The sequence below is a fragment of the Leptidea sinapis genome, chromosome 36, assembly GCF_905404315.1.
Source record: "Leptidea sinapis chromosome 36, ilLepSina1.1, whole genome shotgun sequence".
Taxonomy (NCBI): domain Eukaryota; kingdom Metazoa; phylum Arthropoda; class Insecta; order Lepidoptera; family Pieridae; genus Leptidea; species Leptidea sinapis.
The window spans coordinates 6,587,679-6,613,121 of NC_066300.1; the positions used below are offsets into that span (position 1 = coordinate 6,587,679).

At 36.2% G+C, this 25,443-nt stretch overlaps 2 protein-coding genes across 9 annotated transcripts in view; one reads left to right on the forward strand and one right to left on the reverse strand.

Annotated features, from left to right (window-relative positions):
• Positions 1–9,931, reverse strand: part of LOC126975594 (synapse-associated protein of 47 kDa) — a 39,434-nt gene extending 29,503 nt beyond the window's left edge. Inside the window, exons 1-5 of one of the 7 annotated variants that reach the window (XM_050823549.1) lie at positions 9,548–9,931; positions 8,908–9,102; positions 3,870–3,949; positions 2,032–2,091; positions 1,278–1,399 (exon numbers count right to left, since the gene is read on the reverse strand). In XM_050823549.1, coding sequence (XP_050679506.1) covers positions 1,278–1,399; positions 2,032–2,091; positions 3,870–3,949; positions 8,908–9,102; positions 9,548–9,681 — 591 coding nt within the window. In that variant the 5' untranslated portion in view covers positions 9,682–9,931. Of the gene's footprint in view, positions 1–1,277; positions 1,400–2,031; positions 2,092–3,869; positions 3,950–8,898; positions 9,103–9,547 lie in introns of all 7 variants that reach the window. The other 6 variants (XM_050823548.1, XM_050823552.1, XM_050823553.1 and 3 more) reach the window with 6 other exon arrangements.
• A 3,124-nt stretch (positions 9,932–13,055) lies between these two features.
• The window catches only part of LOC126975440 (ubiquitin carboxyl-terminal hydrolase 8), a 48,733-nt gene continuing 36,345 nt past the window's right edge, over positions 13,056–25,443 (forward strand). For both annotated transcript variants that reach the window (XM_050823330.1, XM_050823331.1), the window contains exons 1-7: positions 13,056–13,306; positions 13,375–13,605; positions 14,031–14,161; positions 17,703–17,865; positions 20,851–21,007; positions 21,828–21,969; positions 23,937–24,031. In XM_050823330.1, the coding sequence (XP_050679287.1) occupies positions 13,206–13,306; positions 13,375–13,605; positions 14,031–14,161; positions 17,703–17,865; positions 20,851–21,007; positions 21,828–21,969; positions 23,937–24,031 (1,020 nt within the window). In that variant the 5' untranslated portion in view covers positions 13,056–13,205. The remainder of the gene's footprint in view (positions 13,307–13,374; positions 13,606–14,030; positions 14,162–17,702; positions 17,866–20,850; positions 21,008–21,827; positions 21,970–23,936; positions 24,032–25,443) is intronic.

The following is a 25,443-nucleotide window of genomic DNA, read 5'->3' on the forward strand; positions in this document are numbered from 1 at the left end:
TTTGACTTTTGACACTTAACAGCGACAAAGCACAGATAATATTTACTTCTTCAAGGTTTACGCATAATTCATTCACTCTAACATCTTAAAAAATCAAAATATTAGTCTATGGTTACGATGTTGTAACGATAAACGATATAGAATATGAACATTTATTAGAGTAGGGTAGGTGCGATATATTCGGAGTATTATCGTATCGTTTCGAATATATCGTTGTCGATTTTGCGAGTAGACCTCCTGTATCTGATCTAAAATTCCGCGATCATTATTCAAAGAGCGCTTTCGCACTACGACGTCCGATCCGAATCCTATCCGTACCCGTGAAAACACGGTCCGAAGTAGTCGTAGAACTAATTCTATGGTAGTTTACGCATGTGATCCTGCTTCCGTAATCCGATTTCTTTTCGTCAACCGTTAGAAATAGTTCTACGACTACACCGGACCGTTTTTCACCGGTACGGATCGTACGTAGTGGGAAAACGATCTAAGTATTATTTTGTATTATAAACCATACAAAGTATGTCTAAAATCCTTTACCAATCAGATTACATTCCCAGACGTAAAAACATTACCATCTCAGCGGGTGATCCATTCGCAGTACAGAGCTTAATGGGTTATATCGATCGTCAAACCAAATATACTAGCAATACAAGCTGGGAGCTACTATAATATGAACCTTCTAAGTATTTTCTTTTATATTAGAGTGGTAACGGGAATGTGGCTACCTGATGGAACTTGAAAACCAGTCGCTCCTTGACATCCGCACTGTAGCAGGGGTCAAGGGATGCGTTTCCGCCTTTGAAGAACGAGTATACTCCAAGTTTGAAGATTCCTAAGTCATATCGGCTCGGAAATACTGCAGTCGGCAGCTGAGGCCACAGATGCTAGATATCAACTGGTTTGGGTTCGAATGATCGTGATCGGCTGTGGTGAAATTCGGCTGTCTAACGGCCGTTCCCAATATATTATCTACAGATACTGCCTTCTTCTGTCAGTAATTAGCTGTCAATAATCTGAAGCTATCCCAATATACCCGATAAGTCATTTTTATCGCCTGATATTAGGACGTAACGTACGTGGTAAGCTATACGTCCTCCCATTGACAAACAGCGTGTACCGATAAGGTGAGGTACCGTCGATAAGTTTATAGGGACAGAAAAGTCAACGATAGTTACGATTTTTATCTCAAGTAGGCCACAACCGGAGATAGACTGAATATTGGGAACGGCTGTTATTCAGAATGAACTTGTTTACGATTGCTACGTCTAAGTACTCACGTTCTCCTCAACTGTCTTCTTGATCTTGGCGCTTGCCTCGCTGACTTTGGCACCGGCTTTATTCACGGCTGAGTACAGGAAGTTACCCAGGGACTTGGCTCCCGCTACCGCCTTTGTTGTTACTGATGGACACACAATCTAGTCAGAACTTTGGTGAAATGTTTCCTAAATACTTGAAGTCTCTACAGTGTAAGGTGTAATCATACCGTATTAGAACTTCATCGAAAGAAATGTCATGCTTACCCCAAGCATTAGATAATTCACAAATTGCAGACAATACGCGCGACTTACACAACATGGAAATAATGAACAGTACTGAAGGCTCCCGGTCGGAAGGTCGTAGACATTTAGAAAATAATTAGAACATCGGTAAGAGATAAATGACAATACATGACAAAGCCGACATTCAACAAGAAGCTGATGCAATAGAAACACCCAAACGGACCAAAAAACCGATCAGCATGCCTGCGGTGATCTGATTGGCGGAGGTAATCGTAAGTGTACTACGATATAAGGTAGGCTACCCTACCCATCACCCCAAATGTTTTCAGATAGCATTATACTATCTTCCCCTTTAGGCGACCCTAAGAAATTGTCTGCAGAAGCTGTAGTTTATATTATTATTGTACACCGTAAGAATAAAATTGAAACTTATTTTAAAACGCATTAGTAAACTAAATACGGGCTTTCAAGCCTCTTAACATAACATGCATGTTAGATACAATTGAAATGAAAAAAAAATGTAGGTACTAACATTGCTGCATATCGGGCACTTCAATCGCATCTACTGAGAATATGTTTCTACTCTGTTGACCTGGAAATGTGCAGAAAAGGGGAACAATAAAACAAAAACGGACTAGCGAATACAAATAAAATATAGAGGGGAGTTACTATAGGAATACAGAAAGTGCATACTAAAGTAAGCGCGGTGAAAAGGCACTGTTGTATATATTGGAATAATACAGGTTTTATGGGATTATAATTATGAAACCTAGACATGGATGGAGTGAAAGTTTACATACTTTGTGTTTTCGTAAGTGTTGATAAAAAATTGTGCATTTAAACATAATCAAGTATCCCACAGAACCATGTTTATTTTAGATCAAAAATAGTAAAATTAACTAAATGATTGATGTATACAGATTGAGAATAAATTAAAGCCTGAAGACCTGAAGGTGCAGTGTTGACCGGCCTCCCACAAGATTAGCCCAACGACCTGGTCGACACGAAAGGTCGCAAAACTCAGAAATCCACTGTATGTGGGTATCAGCCTAGCGAAACTCTCTAAGAAAAAAGCATAAAACGTGCAATGATTGATTGATGACGGCTATAATCTAGTAAAAAACGGAGACAGCTGAAATCTACTACGTTTTAAGCAACTGTTCGCTTTCAAACATAGCCGGATTATACTTCGTCACAATAATGTAATTACTAATTCAAACTTATGTCAAATCTGACTGCACCTTTCATAATAAACAAAATTTCTTATAACTTAGACATTCCCGCCTCTTATTACGTAGTAACTATTTACATTCTCTTTGGTGGGTACTATAAAGGTCGTTGTGACAAACTTTGAGGGAGGCCTATGGCCAACAACGTCTCTCGGCTGACTTGACGAATGATATACCAAAGCCATCGTAGGATCATTTATAAAAAAGTAAACTATCATAAAATAGCATTTTGAAGCTACTTCTAAGCAGGTAAATTAAAATCTATGAGACTCTTCGACCCATTAATTTGGAATGATAAAATTAAGCGATTCAACTAAGATCCGAAAAAATTTACATCAATCTGTGTACATTATACTGTTAGGTTGCTTTTTATATCAGGTATTTTATTGAAAATTTTTGTTCTCGTTATCTCAATAATAATTCTGGTTGAGATTGTTCACAACGCTGGTAGCGTTGCTAACGATTGTTAGCGTATATTGTTGCAAGAGATTACTGCAACACTAGAAATTTTACGAGTGCTTAGCGTTGAGCCTTTTGTCTGCTCCAACTTATCTGAATTGAATTACCCTTGATAATCAAATTATACGGATTTCGTATGCCAGCAATTTGGGTTCAATGTTCAAGTCGAGTTGAATTTAATTATGTTGCATTAAAGCATGTTGCTGCTGCTTAGGAGGCTGCATGATTTTATATCACAGTAGTTAATTTTGTTTGTTTTTCTATTTATAATATAAAAACTTAAGACAGCTAAATATGAATGTGTATTTGGCTCAAAATTAACGCATACGAAAAAAAATATAACATAATGTAGCATTAAACATAATTAATTAAATATACCAAAAAGAACCATTGGATATTATTCATCGAAAATAATTCTTGAGGAAATCAGGTGTAACGTAAAGTAGAAATTATATTCTTAATCAAATAAACAAATTTCAATTTCATATAAATTTCAAGCAACGTTTTTAAAAATAGCGAGCTATATGAGCTAGCAAAAAGAAAGTAAAAACTGAAAATATTTATTTAATTATCCGCAAATATTTCGAAAGGATAATAAGTGTAAAAGAAATTTATCATGCTTCACTCTATACTAAACAAGCGTTATTATATAATTTGAAACGAATAATCTTAAAATCCTTACCATTGCCAACTCCAGCCGGCTGTTCCTCTGTCGGCGTGCCTCCAGTAGATGTTGGCCTGCTATCTGCGCCGCCGGTGGCACTGTTGACACAATGCTCGCTTTACTTTAAATCTACTTTTATAAAAAAAAATACGAAGGATGAAGGTGAAGATAGACTATGGAATAACTTGTTAAAGCGCTTATTATCACCATATGGCTATTTCTGGGGTATCCAAAGCATTGCATAAATTTTAAAGAAGAAAACGAAACTTAAAAAAAGTTTGTTATACTTTTGCAAAGACCTAAGAAAACGGGAGATAGTAGAAAAAGGTTTATGTTTCAAGCTACAAATAATTCCTATGTTCAGCAGGCCTATTTTTGAGATACAATTGCGTTACAATCATTATTATTTATTTCCTGAAATTTATTCAAATACTTCTCGGTATTAGCTCTCATGTACCACGCCTTAAAACTTATGAGTGTTGGCAAACAATATACGGGTCAACTAATAGTAGAGGTTTTCAGGTTAAACTGTAACCGTGCGCATAAATGCTTTTGTGTACGCTGTGGTTAGCAGTACTTAGCATCAATAACTAGCAGAAGTGAGGGATGCAGGCCAACAAATAATACGTTCCCGGTGGCATCAAAGACGTTTTCTCGCAACCTGATCGAACTACACAGAGGCTTAAAACGCAAAATCGTAGGTATTAAAACCGACCACTGTAACAAAATGGAAAAATAAAAGATATAAGTAAAGCCCACTTTAACATATTGATGTAATTATATAAGCAGTAGCACATATTTAGGAGAGCAGTTTTAGGCAATACACGAAAACTATTCGGCAGGAAATAATTGAAACTGTTGAGTTTGAACCTATCTAAATTGCTTGACCTAAAATTGGAGTATTCGATCAAACGTATATTGGCATGGGTCCACAAAATTCGGGTCACCCAGGCGACAGCGAATTAATGATATTGTGTCACCTAAGGCGACGCAGTTGAACAAAGAAGTGATTTTTCACGTCGACGACCAAATGAATGCAGTGAATCAAAACCATTACGTAATTATACCCAGGGGCCACATAAAAATGGGCGATGCCGTCGTCGTTGTCGAGAACAGATCTGCATCTAGGACAGGAATGCTTCTTGATTCATAAAATAATATTTATTTTATATATTAATAAACTAACATTGTTGCAATGTTCGATCATTTCAAGGATTTGTTTCTCGAAGCTTTTTCCTAGTTCCTTCCACTGTTTATGATTCTAGTTCCAACAAATAGGTGATTTACGGATTATTTGGACTACGCCTGAGCAATTCCAGAGCACATGTCCGCAGCACTATCTGGGGAATGCCATCAGGCCCACTCGATTTATGAATGTCCAAGGTGAAAAGCGCCTTAAGCACAGCGCCATGCCGGAATTTTATCTCCAGCATGTACAATTCGCACCGCGGAAAATGTGGCGGTGGTGCACGTTGGTCATCCAGAGTCGAGTTGGACGCAATGAGAGAAACAGCGGCAAAGCCGCTTTTTCACGACGGTTTTCAAGTCTTTTTTGGCCAAGCGGTTGTTGAATAATTGAATCAGTCCCCCGGTCACAGCTTGGCAGTTGTCTCACATAATACAACTACTACAGGCTATGTTTGATTTGACTCCAATAAAATATCAAGAACTAATGTTTGCAAAACTTTACATTTTTGTTACGTTACCCACAACACATTCTGTACACCGCCAGATTCTGGCGGGATAAATGTAATGGTTTTATGGTATTTTACTAATGTTCTGTATCAATTCCTAGAAGGTTTTCCATTAGGTATAGATAATTTCACTTTTTATTTCTCAATAGCTTCAGATACAGAAATTGTTGATATCACATGATTTTTGTCAGACTCGCCTTCAATAAATAATCTGTAGACCTTATTTAAATTTTTTGTGTATTAGATTTATATAACATGGGATTAGAAATTTAACACTTTAATTTTACACTCTCGTGTGACACTATTTTAAGCGTGTGATTTTTCTCATCTCTTCTTGAAAATTTAACCAGCCATGTAGCCAGATTGAGTTGACCTTTTGAAGACTTTAATTTTTGTAATTTATAAGTAATCACTCATGGCATTGCCTGCCTTGTCGATCCGATCCCTAAAAAGTCATCAGCTCGGATCTGGCTAAAAAGAGACGTATTGTCGTAGCCTTCCTCCTCTCAAAAATCCCTTATATATCCCGCTGTCATATGGAAAGCAAAGCCATATTGGCTTCAAAGAAACTGGGCGTCATAAGTAGAGCAAAGCTGCTTCATGCCAGCCTACATTCTAGCGATGTACAATGCGTAGGTCCGGTCACATAATTAATAGAAAATGTGGTATGTACACCACACTTATCACGGGAAGAGCTCTTGGAATGAATATCATCCTCTCCATCTGCTTCCAACTTTCTACCACATACATGATACAACCACACTATGGAATAGCTTCCTTGTGCGATTCTTCCATGTTTACTTATCGGTCGGCTAAGTTAAAGGTCGGCAACAGTTCAAATTGATACTTTTTTTAAATAAATTTTTGAAGTGGAATTTTTGACTAATTTTGAAATAAGCTTAATAACATGATAACTTAAAAATAAATTTATCACGAATAGTCATCCCTATCACCTGTAACGGGAATACGTCGAACTAATAAATTAGAGGGAATTACCAATAACCATGTATATGATATATGATATAGTGACCTATCACAAACAGGACAAACTTTGGCATTGGATTAAGTCAAAAGTTAAAAAATCCTGCATGAACATTTAGCGGTCGCTAGGGAGCTTTGTGCCAGTGGATACCTTATAATTTGACCGAGGCCCAAAAACTCCGTCATGTTGATTGGTGCCGTGAAATGGATAAAGGATTTAACGGAGGTGACTCAAATGTTGTCTTCGAGATACTTACGGGTGACGAAAGCTGGATTTACTGTTATGATCCCGAAATCAAAAGACAGTCTGCTCTGTGGGTGTTTCCTTCAGAGGAGTTGCCAACTAAAATGAAGAGAGATCGAAGAGTGGGAAAAAGATGCCTCGTTCTTTGGAAGACGCGACCATTGTTTTAGAGGATCGAAAAACAGTTTCTGCAGAATGGTACACTAACAACTGTTTGCCAGTTGTCTTGGAAAAAGTTCGGAAGAAACGACCTCGCAGCAAGATCCTCCTTACAACACCTCGTCGCACTCCGGCAGGCGAATGATTGACTATTTGGCGTCGTCAAGTTGAATTAGTTTGTCACCCATTATATAGCCCAGACCTCGAACGTTGCGAATGTTATGTATTCCCGAAAATAAAAAAAATTGTTTGAGAAAAACGTTTTATGGATGCCGAGGCAGCTGTGACTGCATTTCAACGACAAGGGCAAAGTGCTCTCCTCGGTGGTTCCATCAGATGCAGCGATGTATTGACTTGCATGGACATTATTTTTACAAGATATAATAAAAAAAATAACTTGCTGGTTTAATTCGTTTTTAGTTTACTTAAAACTTTCAGTTGATCAGTCAGATCAGATAGTCAGATCGTTGCATGTGACTGTGTCATTTGATGTGTCCTTTCATTCTCAAATATATGTGCAAATTTTATGGCAGGTTTGTGTGACTTAGGTACTTATGAATGGATACTATTAGGGGTGAATGCTTGTAATGTTCTCATATATTAACAGTTTGAAGCATCTACTGTTCATGTAAATGGATTTAATAAAATTTCAAGTAAATTTAAATATTTGTGTTGCATTATCTTAAAGATATTGTATAAATATATAATTATAATGAGAAGTGGTATTGAGTTTCTTGCCACTTCTCTTTAAAACTTTGTAATAATTATACCTGGATTTTTATTTATTTTTTTCTTATTTAAATATTGAGAAATTATACAAATTATTTAAGTCTTCTTTAGTGTTAATTCCGCCAATACCTGTTTTTAAAACAATTCGACACGTGTTTAAAATCTTTAAAATTTTGGCGAGACAACACACCCTGAGGATGCCTCGTGTAGAGGCGAAACACGTGTCGAATTGTTTTAAAAACAGGTATTGGCGGAATTAACACTAAAGAAGACTTAAATAATCTGTATAATTATGGATTTCCGCGAAGTAACACCTGATTCAATAAATTTTCTTAAATATTGAGAGTTAATGTAAGAGTTTGACAGACATGCAAGTGGGTCACCTGATGGTAAATGATCACCACCCCCCCCATGCTTCTACAAAACCACAGGACTCTCAGTAGCTAGTAGTTTTATAGAGGTATTGCTGTGCCTTCACTTAATTAAGGAAAGCAGCAGAAAGCTACTTCAAGTTATTTATTTTTGCAGGATCGGTCACAATATTTAAAGAAGGCAAGAGGGTATTTGGAAAATATGATCTCTTAAAAATATTTAACTTTATATAATCATTTTGAATATCAGTTACAGGTTGTAACTTTATTTGATAGGTCTAAGTAATGACAAGCTAGATGTTTAACAAGAAATAACTACAGAACCACAACAATGATAGCTAAAATGGGGTTGTAGCAGAATAAATGAGTTTACAAAATGTGATCAAAAATACAATTTATTATATATAATCTTAAATTGTATATACATACTATGATAAAAAATTAATAAAATAAACTTTAATTGTTCAACACATGCATAAAACATAATATTCAAAAAGCCTTTTGTGCAGTTATTGTAATTAGATGCATAATGAATTTTTCAGCAGTGCTTTAGTGGCTCAAGCATTTAATTATTGATTCATGACTTACTGGTATGCAATTCCTAATCAAATTCAATGGTTGATATAATATGTATAGTAATGGGGTGTATTACATAATTTATATGACATAACTGACATGTTTCGAGATTTATTTGATTAATTAAAGAAATAGCACACCATAAACATGAAGTTGATTGGTATGGTTATTGGTAGACATGAAGAAGCCAATTCTGAGGCCCAAATTACCCCAAATATTACTAAATCAACTAATGATGAACAATTGATAAGATTAATGAGTGCAAACTCATTCTATCTGCAAACCCCGCATACCTATTGTACCTAGAATTGTCATCATCATCTTTCCCCTCTGGCTTTTGTTCTACAGCATCCACAGCCTCGGGAGCTGCCTCGCCTGTTTCTGGAGCAGCTTCATTCTTCCTCAGTCCAGGTATTGGAATACCTGAGCCAAGCCAACCTGTCATTTGTGATTTGACATTGGTGATGAGGTCTAACTTGCTGCCACCTTTTGTTGGACTGCAAAATAAAGACAGATTAATAAGTAAACTAAATTAAATAAATTAAAAACCATGAAATCATCTACATAGAGTCAAACATTTGTAAAAATCAATAAAACATTTTAGTTCTTGGTATGTTTTCTGTGACTAATATTTTTCTATGACTTCTTCTCACCATAGGTATCTAGAGAAGTCTATTTCTATTATTTTATTATATCATCTAGAAATTATAATAGGCGCAGCTCTGTTCAATCTTTTGCAATAAAAATCAATACTCTTTTTAAAGATGGACTTTCATCACACAATTTTAATTGGTGTTTCTGAGATTTTATCATTTTTTATAGCTCTGCGCATGTTAGTCCTTTAAATTAGATTTGTGAATAAATTCTTATATTTCATTTAAATATACAGCAAATATAATCTAATCTATTTCTAAAACATAAACAACGAATCCAGTTAGTTACCTTTGTTTGTCACCTTGTCCTGTGGGTTCAGCTACAGTAGCTTCTTTGGTTGGGGTGGGTACTTCTTCATCTTGGGGTTCGCCCTTAGCCGCTCCCATCCAAGAACTGACCTGATTTGTAAGTCCCGAAAACATTTTCACTTCTACTTGCTAGCTGCACCGATCACAAGCACTCAATTCTTACTGATTTGCGACAGTTTCGAACATATCACATACATCTACTAAGCGCCCGTTAAATGCGTGATCAGCTGAAATACTAAATGGAAATGGAACACTGCAATCGACCAGCGAATTCGAGAAAATTTTCATTGCGCATGAACACTTGCGCACCTTGAATTTCTTGTTTGCAAATTTCAAATGTTAAAAAAAAAACACGGATAAGGCGCTTAGCACAGTATGATACAATATTATTATGTTAATAAAACATGTTTTAATTTAAAATAAAATATAGAGATAAAAATGAATCTATTCTCAAAAACTAGAAGTTAGAAATATTTGCAATTTATTAATTTAAGATAAGCTAAATAGCTATTCTCTATATTGTCAATCATTTAAAAAGAAAATCCCTTAATATGTCTCTGTCAGCCAAGGTAGGTTTGTATTTGTATTTATAAACTACATACAATGACCATTGTTTTAATTTATCTAGGTGAGATATGCTTGTGTTGCACGTGAGCAAAAAGAAATCGACTACGAAAAAAACTAGCCGGCATCCTTTGCAAAGGAGCCTCCCAGTGGTAAAGTATTTTGATAGCAAAGATGGCGGACTGACAAGTTCAGACATATTGACATTCAACGAGTTATGGCCGGGCCGCACCAGAGCGGCACGTGGCTTCACGTCCGCGTCGCTCGACGGTCCCTATCGCATTACAACTGTACTGTTAGTTACTGTAGTAAGCGGCAGCCTCTGTCATTTTTATAGCAATTTGCGTGCGAGCAACGTTTCAAGATGAGCGATAGTGACGAGTATATGTTTATTATTTATTTGTTGTGTGCAAAAGACGAACGAACTATGGGAGAGAAAAAAAAATATTACTGACATACCAAGGTCACCTTTTGTTTTTCAGATTCCACAATTAAATCTCAGAATGTCGAAGAAAAATTCTATAAACTTAACAATTAACAGTGCGCATACTGAAGTGACTCACCGCTTACTGTATTGCACTGAGCGTTGCTGCGTGTCGCGGTGCTAAAAATATTCTCTCGAAGGCAACTCTGCCGCGACGCACAGCAATGCGCAGTGCAACACCTCTTTAGTGCGATATGCTCCGTATGAAATGATTGAAATAATATTTCAATACAACACTTCGTGCCACGCTGTGCAGTGCTGCGCAGCGCCGCTGTAAAGCGTTCCGGCCAAAGACGTTCTATACATATTGACAATGCACCTCACGCACATGCCACAAATGACACCATAATAACCTTCGATTGCTATGTCTATACATTACTGATTGCGTCCTTTCATCTGTCCTATTCTAACAAGCGGGTCTTGTCTGGGGACTTGTCAATAATATTGTACCATATTTAATGAAAAAATATTAGTGTTATTAAATTACTACCGCTTTTTGCATATCAATCTTATATAATAAAATAACCTTACCGATGATAAGACACACCATCTTTTTTTGGGTCGTTAATGTATTATTTAAGCACTTTTTATAGCACACTTAGGCTTGTTGATTGACACACGACTAACGAGAAAAGTGTGCTTACATTGGCTTTAAGCACACTTTTGCCGTTCCGTTGTCAGACTGCGAATGATATGTCCATATGTATAGAACGTGATTGGTTCCGGCCTTTAGTTAAAGCCAATGACGTTTAAGGGTATGTTCCGATATGCACTGCACAGTGCTATCACTGTAAAATTCGTTCCGTTATGGACTTCCGTTCCGTGAGTACTGGCGTTTTCGAGGTAAGGTACTCGCAGTACTTTGAAAACGTGATCAGTCAAAACCACTCGAGTGCCTAACGTTTTATAAACAATACCTACAGTTAATTCCAAATATTTTTAATTTGACAGTACTCCAACAACAGTTATATTTTTTATTGAACTAGAAAAGTTTAATACACTAATTTGAATGCTGCGTCAAAAAATGTGGCTGATAGTGTACGGGATTGCGTTCCGTTTTAAATAGTAACCAATATAACTGGCTATAAAGGAACGGCTTCACAGTATACTAAATTGACGTCATACTATACAGTGCTCGCAGTACATTTCGGAACATACCCTAAATGGCTCGTTGTTATTTTTAGCAATAAGAGCCGGACCGCATTACCGCGGCTCTGTAATAATAATTAATATTTTTATATTATTTAGGTATACTTAGTCAGAGTACGCTATTAGATTAAATAGGTACATAACATCAATGATATTTAAAAGTATAGATAGGTTACGTAGACAACATTTGGTGTTTGAAAAAGATACACTAAAGCACACTTGAATAATTTACTAATAACTTTTTTTTAAACAAGTGCGTATATAGGTAGCTGAACTATCAAATTACTAAAACAAGTTTTAGTGTAGGTAGCGGATGTAGACAGTGAGTGCTATTTGTTTACGTAGGAGATTTTTCAGTATATCCCTTGCTAACTGCAGAAGAATCAATGGATCATTTTCTTCTTCTCCCATTACCTTATTGTAATAAACCCTCAACCTAAAGACATTCATAAATAATATAAGATACAAAAAATAATAATTGTAATCTTAAAACTTTTTGGGAGCAGTTGTTAGTAAAATTGTAAAAATGGGACCGTTACTGTATAGTAGATACCTTTATTGTAGATACCTTTCGGGTTTGTTTTGGTGTCTGTATGTTTTTTTATTATTTTATATATAAATAATTAAAATCATCAATGTGGCTTATATATTATAATCAATATTAAATTATTTTTTTATAAAATCAATGACACATTATCTAGCTAATTTCAATGCAGTTTTAGTACTTTATAGCTTTTACTACATGAACTCATGAATGAATCGTAATTTAGGCATAAATCACGGTGTTCGGTAAAAAATCACATCTGATGAATTAACTGTATTTTCTCTATAAAAATACGAAGCAATTAGCAAATTAGACTTGCGATAATTGTATTTACTATCCTTCTTTGACGTGTAATTGTAATATAGTGTGCTATTGCAATGTTAAATTATTCATGTGTGCGTTGGTGTATCATTTACAAACAACGAATGTTGTTTAAGTAACCTATCTATACTTTTAAATATCATTGATTCTGTCAACAACAAACGCGTGTGTACCGTTTTCGTATCGAGAGAGTGACTACGACCAAAGGAACCAATTGACTCAATTTAGGGGATTGATTTTCGGCCAGCTAGTGACATATCTACCTCTTTTAATACTATAATATCATTGCATTACATCGAAAGCACGTTTGAATCTAGTATAGCATAGCATAAACACAGAACACCTTATAGTTTATACTGGTATAGTCTGTCATGTCTGTGAAAAAAAAAGACTGATCTGTGAACTATGAAAGATGAAAATATTATGACGTTTTCGAATTATTGTAATTACCTACAGTTTTTGTTTGTTCTCCTAATTTTACAATATTACTTGTGTGATCAATAATAACAAATGTGATACTAAGGGGTCGTGGTGACTTTAAAATTCAGGCGTCTTTAATATAACTTTATTTACAAGATGACTGAGACGCGACGTATTCAACTACATTTAGGCAAATGCATTGAAGATCTTGACCAATTACACAATGTACCTGATTTAAAGGCAAAAAAAGTACACTTGTAAGTATAATTACCTTCACCTTAATGTTAACATTATAATATTTATTCTAATTGTAACCTAACGACAGGTTATGCAAGACAGCACAAAAGCTGTTCGAAAACGCCGAAGAAGCCCGTGCAAAAGGTGACGAGGAGTATTCCTACGTCTACTATATGAAGTATCTTCGAGTCGTAGCATATATCAGTAAAGACAAGGAATATGTAAAGGACAAAAAATATTTCAACAACATGCTTGGATCTAAAAATCCAAATAAAGCCATAGATGCTGCAGAAAAACTTAAATCCAGTCTAATAGAAAGGTATTTGAATTTTTTTGATATATAGTTTTGCTGTCTCAAATTATCTTTACATAAATAATAATAATAATAACTTTATTTCCCAAAATTTACAATAATTAATAATAGTTAGTAGTTACAAGTCACAAATAGTTCTAAATTATATTATTAATTATTTACATACAAAACACGAAGCAAAGACAGCTAAACTAGTATGAACTGTGTTTCAGCTGTCAGAGACTTCTCGGTACAAGACATCATTACCTACATAGTCAATCAAATTATCAAAATCAGATAAAATAAAATAAAAGTATAACTTCTAAGAATGTGTGTGTGTGTGTGAGTGTGTGTGTGTTTAGATATGTTATTATGATTTGTTTATATTTATTAAGTTGTTTTATTGTGTAAAATTCTCTAATAAGCAATTAATACTAATGTCTCTTCTTCAGGTATAGTAAAGAGCTAAAGGCAAAAAGGCTTCAAGAGAATGAATTGATTAAGCAAAAAAATGATGATAATAGAAAGCAGGCATTTGAAAGTATTGTAGTTAGTGAACTACCACCTAGTGCTGGATTACCAGGTATATAACGTAATATGTGTAATGTTTTAATATTTCTTGTTTTTTCATAATGATACACTTACCGTGAGACTATAATTTAAAATTTTATAATTAAATCAATAACACAGTCAAAGAAATTACTTTTAATTTGTGGCTCCTGCCAATTTGGGAAGGATAAAGGAAGAAAATGTGTATTTTGTAATTTATTTAAATTTTGATGATTTAAAAAATGTTTTATTCAAATGAATCTGTAACACTCATGTTAAAAGGCTTAACTACTCAAACGTCCGGGCAACTAGAGCGGCTTTTTTCTTTAGACAGTCAAACGTCCAGGCAACCAGAGTGGCCCAGTCGACTTGCGTATTTATTTTGTGTTATAATCTGTAGTATGAATGAATTAGCTTGTCAAATACGATTTTTAAGACTCTATGGTAAGTAATGGTAATAGGCTTATCTTTAAATATCAAGTATCCGAGCAAAAATTAAAAGAAATAATTAATTGAAAATCGGTTTGCGGGGGGAATTGTCATTTGTTTATTTTTGTAGTGTCAAGTGTTTTGTTATTGTTTTGTTTATCATGTAAGTGTAATATTTTAATTACGTATTATATTTGTTTTATATATGAAATTAATCCTCATGATATCTAGTTTCCGATTTTATCTACAAATTACATATAAAATTCTGCTTACGACATTAAATCGACAAGTTATAACAGTATGATCGATACTACTTTATCGATTTGGTTTAAATATCAAATTTTTATTGTAATCCAATTAATTAACACTAAATCATTGCTTGTAATAGGGACAAAATATCATAAATATAATGTTTATAATATTCAACAATCTGGATGTATTGAGACAACCAAGTATTTTACGTTTTACTTGTGCATTCCGCAGATAAATTGTAGGTATATACTAAGAATGGGTGCTTTATTTTAGTTTAATGCAACAATCCCGTAAGTCGAAGTAATGACATATTTATATCAAAAAATAGGTTATATAGTCTATTTCAATAATAATCAAGTTTTATTAATGTGTGCGCTAATATTTTACATAAAAACTTAATATAATGAAAATGTTATCACATTTCTACCTATAATCTCGAGCTTTAACCTTTTATTTATATATAACTTGGGTTCAAAAACATAATTTATGATTTTACACGTTGATTTTCTATACTTTTAACTACGTGAATGTATTTTTTATATAGCCATAGGTAGAGTCGTTATGAAATTATATCGCTTTTAATAATGATGAATCTCGCGCTCGCTGTCGGATAATCTTAATCGCGTCATCGGACGTTTCGCTACCTGCCAGCTGTCATTAATCGGACGTTGCAATAGATAAAAGGCATTTATTTTCTCAAAATTGATTCCTTTAGAATTCTTTTTGATGTCATTTCTTATAATACTAGAAACTACTACCACTTCGGAAACAAATGGCGCCCTGAGAGAGAAGAAGCGGCGCAAGAAACTCTCCCAGCATTCTTTTTTTTGCGCTCTTTTCAATAAAAAAATACAATATTGTACAGTCATTTCTATCTCTATAAAATAATCACAATCAGTCTGTCCGATCATTTAGATATTCAGCAGTGGAGTAATAGGATTTACGACAGAGCCATTTTTTTATAAAACATTTAAATTATCATATCACTATTAAGAGCAAAAAGGTGACGATTTTTGTGAACATATATTGAAGTGAACATATATTAAATTTTCATAAATGTACTGACAATGAACAGTCATAATATTTTTTTTCTTTAAATTTTTCTTTGAGAGATTGTCTATAACCAAGCTGATATATAGCATGAACAGCTCTCTTTTGCAGTGCAAACACTATATCAATGTCAGCAGCATGTAATAGTAATATACCGCATGTCATGATGCTGTGAAAATAACTAAAGTACACTAATCTAGCGGTCGCAACATTTGTGTACTCTCTAATCTTTCTAACTGTGTTAAAGAAGCTTCTTAGTAAAACAATCAGACATTACTGACATTCTGTGTTTATAGGCTGAGAACTTGGCTTAAACCTAGATAGAAATCATAATATCACATATAATATATCTTAATATATATAAATTACGTGACACGTTGTTTGTCCGCGATGAACTTTTTTTTTTTATGGAATAGGAGGACACCCACAATCTCTTGCAACACCAGAGGAATCACAGGAGCGTTGCCGGCCTTTAAGGAAGGTGTACGCGCTTTTTTTGAAGGTATCCATGTCGTATCGTCCCGGAAACACCGCACAAGGAAGCTCATTCCACAGCTTTGTAGTACGTGGAAGAAAGCTCCTTGAAAACCGCACTGTGGAGGACCGCCACACATCCAGATGGTGGGGATGATATCCTAACTTGTGGCGTGTCGTGCGTAGGTGGAATTCAGCGGCAGGAATCAGGTTAAACAGCTCTTTGGAACACTCCCCGTGATATATGCGGTAGAAGACACACAATGAAGCGACGTCTCTACGCAACGCCAAGTGATCCAGCCGTTCACAGAGCACTGAGTCCCCGAAAATTCGAGCTGCTCTGCGTTGCACGCGGTCAAATGGATCGAGCTGATACTGGGGTGCGCCAGACCAGAGATGACAGCAATACTCCATGTGTGGCCGGACCTGCGCTTTGTACAGCGCTAGAATGTGGGCCGGCTTGAAGTATTGCCGTGCTCTATTAATGACGCCCAGTTTCTTTGAAGCCAATTTGGCTTTGCCCTCCAGATGGCCACGGAATTGGCAATCGCTCGAGATTTGGAGACCCAGTATTCCGATACTAGGCGAGGCTTTAAGGGAAGTGTTGTTGAAGAGTGGTGATACGACAAATAGGGTTTTTTTAGTGGTAAACGCACAAACTTGAGTCTTCTGGGGGTTAAATTGGACAAGGTTCCCCCATTCCGCGACCTTCTAGAGAGAGGACTAGAGAGAGGACTCGATAGAAGACACAAGTTTCTCCCGGCACTGGTCGACGATTTCCCGAGAGAGACCTGCATAGCCCGTGTATACGGCATCACCAGTGCTGTCGTCTGCATAGCAATGAATGTTGGAGGTGTCCAACATATCATTGATATGCAGAAGAAACAGCGTGGGAGATAGCACACAGCCTTGGGGCACTCCAGCATTCACGGGCTTCGGGTTCGAGCAATATCCGTCGACAACGACCTGAATGCTGCGCCCAGTGAGGAAGCTGGAGGTCCACTTGCACAAGCTCTCGGGAAGCCCAAATGGTGGAAGTTTTGAGAGGAGCGCCTTGTGCCATACACGGTCAAAGGCCTTCGCTATATCCAGGCTAAACTAAACTTCTAAACTAATGAACGGATTTTAATGGGGATTACTTCATGGAGTGCAGTTTGGTCCAACTTGAGAGATAGGATAGTTTTTATTTCGATTTGGGACCCATAATTATTTTTATTTTCAATATTTGTTTCGTATGGGTATATTTTCTATGAGAGAATTTAGTGACGCACGGTTTGACAGTTTCGCTATGAAACAATTTCATAATAACAACAGGGAGCATTTTTTACGAAAGTTAAATAATGGTGTGACGTGATTATATATAATTTCAGATCCTGATGAAGTTACAATAAAAAGTGATCTATTGTATACCATACTGAAGAACAGCAAACTTAAAGTTATGTTGCTTGATGCACGGCCTGGAAGCGACTATGTGGACTCGCACATCATGCATCCTGCTTGTATCAGTGTACCTGAAGAAGTTATATCGCCTGGGTGAGGAATTCTCCACATTTTTGTTAGTCAATATATATTTTATTGGAAAATCAATTGAAATATAAAATTATTCAATTTAAATCTGTATCTTAAAATGAGAAAGAGATATACATATGATGCATACCATTATAATTCTAATATGTATAATATAATAATTTGTAAATAGCTTCAGTTTTAAACTTATCTCTCACCTGGTCTCAAATTCTTTTTTATGCATAAATCTTACTAGATATGTGTGGCAGTTTATATTCTACTAGCTTCTGCCCGCGACTTCGTTCGCGTGGTTCTCGTTTATATCGTAGCTCTTTACAACGATGACACGACTCGCTTGACAGACTCTAGCAGGCAGGTTAATGAATAAAGTTTATTCTCTATTTTCGCTTTGGTGGTAGAATTGTGCTGAAGTTTACCAACAAAGTGATATTACAAATTACAATGCATTATTGTAAATGCATGATATTATTGTTGTTTAAACAACAAAATTGTTATTGTTGTTGCATTAGCTACAGTACTTCCTTATACACTACATTAGTGGTTCTGCCTTGAGGTGCTAGTATGACCAAACTGCTCGGCGAACTTACTCTAGAACAAGCCACGTAAAGCTGCCCGTGTGAGAAGCAGTCCCCCCTTAGGTCAATCCCTGCCGTTTTTAACGACTGACCCTGTGATTTATTAATGGTCATTGCAAAGCAGACCTTAAGGCAAACTGCAACTTTTTAAATCCAAACGGGTGGTCTGATGGTATTAGAGGTATGCGTGGTATATACATGGATTCACCTCTAGCGCAACCAGTATTGACAGTGGCCTCATTGTTATGTAAAGCTTTTATATGCAACCTGGTCCCGTTGTAAAACTTTCAGATTACGCAGTAACATTACTGGAGCACCCACTTTAAAGACAAGTTTATGAGTTGATAGTCCAGGCGGGTTGAGTGCATTCAAGAATTCCACAGGATACTGAATAGCATCATCCGTATTTACTACAGAGTCCACAGAGTTGTATTGAAGTTCTGCGGCTTCGAACGCCTTCAATAAAGTGTCATTAATGACAGAAGCTTGGTCGTTCTCAGGAAGCAGAATAGCACGTTCACACAACCACTCCATGGGTTTATTGGGCAGGTTTTGGACATCTGGGTAAATTCGGGCTATTAGGTCTTGAACGGTGTGAGCGGATTACTCCATCCCCATAAAAACTTTCAACCCCCTTTTCACCCCTTTCAGGGTGGAATTTTCAAAAATCCCTTCTTAGTGGATACTTGCGTTATGTAAACTACCTGCTGTGAAAAAATCAGCTTTCTAGGTTCAAGGGTTTGGGCTGGGCGTTGATTTAAGTGAGTGAATCAGTCAGTCAGTCAGGACTTTTACGTTTATATATACAGATATGTATCTTTATATTGTATATTTTTAAATCTTGGAATGATTTAAAAATTAAATGTACAAATGGTTTGAGTTTTCTTTAGTGTTAATTCCGCCAATATTTGTCTTTAAACAATTAAACACATGTTTCGCCTCTACACGAGGCATCCTCAGGGCGTGTTGTCTCGCCAAAATCTGGCACGAGACAGTGCAATTATGGATTTCCGTAAAGTAACGCCTACATCAATAAATTTTCTAAAAATTAAATGTCAGTTTGAGAATAATTTTAGTATTTCATTTTTCAATAAAATTTGTTGTAGCAGATAATCAAATCATAGTTCATTTATTGTTTTAGGCTAAAAAATACTCAAATTCACCTCAAAGTTAATAATCAGGAACTTGAGCAACTTTTTGAGAAAAAAACGTGATTTTAATCTAGGTTTATCGAGACTGCCTTTGTAAATTGATAAGCCACAATGTCAAATAGTTATCATTTGTCAACAATGTAAACAAAGCAAAATAATATTGGACTTACTTGGGAATCTTCAGTTATGTAAATGGACCCCCATTTACATAACTGTAGGGTAGGAGCGCATATTTTATTAATGTGCTATGAGCTCTGTTCACAAAAAAAAGTACTTCACTTCAAGCCACCACCGGCAACTTAATAAGCGCAAGTTCGGAATCGTGGTTTCTTATTATTGATATACTCAAGAGTTTTGAGTTACCTCAACTGCATGCACACATTTAGACACTCTTGCGTGTTTATTAGCAAAGAATATGTTATGGAAATAAAAACACAAATATTGTGGATTAGTATGAAATGTTGCAATTAGTGGATGATGATAAAATAAATTCTAATTCGATAGTTCTTTTTCTAGAGCGTACCCCTTTTTTTTTATTAGAGTTTGTGAATTTATATCAAACAAAAGATTTGTTTGGGAACAGTTGACCGTCTCTAGAAGTTTATATCACAGGGTTTTTTTTTTTCCAACGCATGGGACTTGTACTATTAATTAATGTGTTGTGCTATATATCAGCTTGGTTATAGACAGTCTCTCAAAGAAAAATTTAAAGAAATAAATATTATGACTGTTCATTGTCAGTACATTTATGAAAATTTAATATATGTTCACAAAAATCGTCACCTTTTTGCTCTTAATAGTGATTTTCATTATTATAACACTAGAAAGGGATTGCTTGTAACTAATTCTAGTAGGCTTCATAAGATAGATACATAATAGCTTTAAGGGTAAATGTATACACTTCTATAATAAAGTCCCAGCCACTGTTCAGGGATTATCGATAAATAAATTTAAATGTTTTATAAAAAAATGGCTCTGTCGTAAATCCTATTACTCCACTGCTGAATATCTAAATGATCGGACAGCCTGGGACTAGATTGTGATTATTTTATAGCGATAGAAATGACTGTACAATATTGTATATTTTTATTGAAAAGAGCGCAAAAAAAGAATGCTGGGAAAGTTTCTTGCGGCGCTTCTTCTCTCTCAGAGCGCCATTTGTTTCCGAAGCGTTAGTAGTATCTAGTAGTATAAGAAATGACACCAAAAAGAATTCTAAAGGAATCAATTTTGAGAAAATAAATGCCTTTATGCCTAATTTTCAGCCAATCAGCACATGTACTGGAACAAAACTTGCCACAGGCCTCGCGTCCGGTATGGGCTGAAAGAGCCACTATGGACCTCATTGTGATGCTGGACTGGAGTAGCACCACTGTGATACCCGGGAAACCATTGCACTTACTTAAAACTATATTACTTAAGGTAAACTGACATGCATTTTGCTCATGAAGATAACAACTATGGCATAGTTTATTTTTATGAGATAAAGTGACGAGACGAAGAAGACGTTCATTTGCGCTTGTCACTTTTAGACAGAAGATATTAAATCTCATTAACGTTATAATATCACTAATTACTACGTCGCCCTTCAATTCGAAACAAAATAATACTTTTTCATGGCAAAGAACGTGCCGCTATCTTACACTACTCCACTGGTAAAACTTATTAACATAGTGGTAACATATAATATATTACAGTTTTTTTATGGAATAGGAGGACAAACGAGCGTACGGGTCACCTGGTGTTAAGTGATCACCGCCGCCCACATTCTCTTGCAACACCAGAGGAATCACAAGAGCGTTGCCGGCCTTTAAGGAAGGTGTACGCGCTTTTTTTGAAGGTACCCATGTCGTATCGTCCCGGAAACAACCCACAAGGAAGCTCATTCCACAGCTTTGTAGTACGTGGAAGGAAGCTCCTTGAAAACCGCACTGTGGAGGACCGCCACACATCCAGATGGTGGAGATGATATCCTAACTTGTGGCGTGTCCTGCGAAGGTGGAATTATTAAGAAAAAGATTTTAAGAAACATTTCTTTAATTTATACATTGAATGCAGATATCAATGTTGGTTAGTGTTGCCCTAAATGTACATTAGTCGATCAGATTGAAATAACATATATTTGTCGTGGTTCTGACAGACAAGGGGTGAACCGCTAAGCTAACAGTATTGTTATTGATGGTATGGTTAATATTGTTGTGATGTTCTTATTTTCCTATTGAAATAGAATTATGTCCAACAGTGGGATGTCAAAGTACAGTATTCGAGGCAGCCAGTGGCCCTGTGGGGAGGATATGAGGATTGGTTGCTGAAGTACCCTGCCTTCACAACCAACCCTCAGGCTGTCCTTCCGTCGCAGGATACCATGCTTGATGACATGTTAGGTAAGAGTAGTATTAATTATTAGTTACAAGAGTAATGAATTTGACTTACATTCCATTCATATACTATAATAATTCTATTTCTCTATATACTACTCGATGGAAATGAAAAGAATAAGTTCATGCCGGTCATAGATGTATTGTAATGCCACTAAGACAGAACGACAACATGAATGAGCAGACTTGAATGGAGCTTTACCACACTTGTTGATTGACATGTGTCTTACAACCGATCACTTACACACACATTAATACATTACCATGTGTGATAACATAGTTCTGCCACATATAAAGAGCACGGATGGGAAGGGGTTGGCTGTACTAACGCATATTTACTGCAGTCACGTACAAAAATAATCCACTAACACCGACAAAATTGTTTGAAGGAACCTGTGTCAACATTATCTCAAGATTTTTGTATACGGCTGTATTTTAAAACGCCGACACGTATCGACCAATAGCGCGGTATCACTGACCTCTCCCCTCTCCCCTCTGCACCCCTTATTCTATCGCCAATTTGTTCGGTACATCACTACGGCGCAGTGACATCGGAAGTGTCCTTCTGGCGGGAACTACGAGGGCTGCACTAAAAGTATCGGGAAAGGAATATTTCCACTGTTCCTGTCATATTAAAATCTTTTTAATTGAAAACTCCTAGGTTTTTAAAATCGAATACTATTTATTTATATAAAAAAACATTCTCGGTCTTGTCGCAACGTCTTTTCAAACTTGTTACAGTCGTTGAGAAAATGGAATTGACTCGAGAAAATTCTAGAGCGATGATTTATTATGACTTTCGAAGTGGTTTAACACAAAAACAGCGTGTTGACCGGATGTCTTGTGCATTTGGTGATGAAGCCCCATCAAAAAATTTATCGCTGGTTTGCTGAATTTCAACGTGGACGTGTCAAGCTCAGTGATGATCCCCGTCGAGGTCGTCCAAAAACTGCAGGCACCAAAGAAAACGTTGATGCTGTGCGTAAGCTGATTGAGGAAGATCGACATGTGACATACCGCGAAATTCAGGCAACTTTAGACATTGGCATGAGTCAAATACAAATAATCTTGCATGAACAATTAGATGTAAAAAAGTTGTTTTCCCGATGGATACAGCATTTGCTCTGTGAAGAGCAAAAAGCGGCTCGCGTTACTTGGTGCGTCAGAACTCTCGAAAGATTCCACGCAGGATCTGAGGATACGCGTACGAACCCGAAACAAAAATCCAGTCACGAGTTTGGGTGTTCGAAAATGAATTAAAGTCAACACAAATTGTTCGTTCACGGAGTGTTGCAAAAAAAATGGTGGCCACGTTTGTCTCCAAAACCGGCCATGTTGCGACTATTCCTCTTGAGGGTCAAAGAACGGTTAATGCAGAATGGTATGCTCGCATTTGTTTGCCACAGGTCGTTTCTGAACTCCGTAAAGAGAACTGCAACCGCCGCATCATCCTCCATCACGACAATGCGAGTACTCACACCGCGCACAGAACAAAAGAGTTTTTAGAGCAAGAAAACATAGAATTATAAGACCATCCGCCGTACAGCCCCGACCTAAGCCCTAATGATTTCTATACTTTCCCTAAAATAAAGAATAAATTGCGTGGTCAGAGATTTTCATCATCTGAAGACGCTGTGGAATGGTCGCTTCAATGATTGGTTCCATCGTATGGAAAAATGTGTCAAATTTCGCGGAGAATACTTCGAAAAGCAATAAATACATTTTTAAATAGTAATGTTGTGTCACTTCCTTGATTCCCGAAATTTTCAGTGCCGCCCTCTATTATATATCTAGTATTAACATCTTCAGCTGCAGGTAATAATTACATTCTGCCACAAGACACACGGGTGAGAGAAAGCACGCGATATCGGCAATACTACTCTCGTTCTAAACCAGTGCCTGCTACACAATCAATTGGCCATCGATATTTATAAATACCAACTATATACGAGTACATATCTGTTTTGCTTTAGGTGAAATAGATTACCCGAACTGGTCCGACCTGATACCCCAAACGCCAGTGGCTCGACCAAAGCCAGGCGAGCCGCAAATAGACCGTAGCAGCAAGGTAATTTATTTGTTTTTAATTTTTATAGAATGAAAATAATGTTGCGTTGGTGAACAATATTGTTCCCTCTACCCTTACACCTATTCCTGGAATCGTTTGACCGTATGCTGCTTGAATTGAATTCAAATTCAAAAACACTTTATTCATGTAGGTCACGGAAATGACACTTATGAATGTCAAAAAAAAAAAAAAAATTCTTATTGAATTTACCGCTACTTCGTAAAGGGTTGAGCTAAGTAGAAGAAGTAGCAAGAAACTCATTGCCACTCTTTTAAGTCAAGATTTACATTTTAATTGTTTTACAAATCATTTCGATTACAATATATGCACTGTGACGCAGCAAAAATACTCAAATGTCAAAAACTGAAAGGCTTACAAAAGTCAAAAAAAGTTAATACTTATAAACACAAGAGTTATTGAGTATAGTAGATGCATCAATCCACACATACCGTAAAAAAATAGAGGCATTATGTGAGCATTTCATAAAATAAAATATATAATAACTTTAACTTTAAAGGAAATAATAATAAAAAAAAACACATCAAGCAGACCTCCCGGTAACAAGATCATCCAGCCACCACGAGTATGACGCATGGACCAGCCATCACCTCCCTCGACCATATTTTAGGGAAGGGACCGGCCCGCCACACGTCGCCGCCACAAGCAGAGGCATTTAAGCGAGTCGGGAATTCTGTTAACGCTCACTTGGTGTTCTCTAGAGATTTCAATGCATTCTGTGCCGCATTCAATACAATGTCTACTGATTTTGTTACGTGAAATTTGGAGCCGTTTGACTTAATTGGCGATGACCAAAAACTTTGAGAAATGACTTTCTTTGTGCGGTATTTTCAGATTGGTACAACATGGATTACTATTATTACTACCGCATTTCGGTGATAACAAATAAAATTCAATAGTTACAAGTTATACGGCGAGAGGGCGCTTATGACCTTTGGCGGCTCGTGAACCCTCCCCGCTACTCCGCGTAGAGTGTCCCACAAACTTTTGTATTAAGATAGGGTAACCACACAGTAATTACTTATCAGTACTGTGTGGTTTTTATTAAATTATATATTTTCAAAGACTTTAATTGTGGGAGTCAAATAGTCATTGATATTTTAAAATTACAACTTGCAAAGTATGTATTGTATTGTTTTTCAGTACTTCTCTATATATTCATTATGCATGTTGACTTAAGGCCGTTCCCAATATACTATCTACAGATAGAGATAAATTACTACGATAATTACTAAGACCGAAGACTGCGACGAAAATATCGACTACAATAATTATTTATTATTATATATTGATTACCCGTCATATAAAAAATAATTTTGCAATATTCGTTCGAGTCAGCATTTCCAACACACTTATATTTGTCGCTAACAAAAAGCAAGCCTTCGTTATCAGGT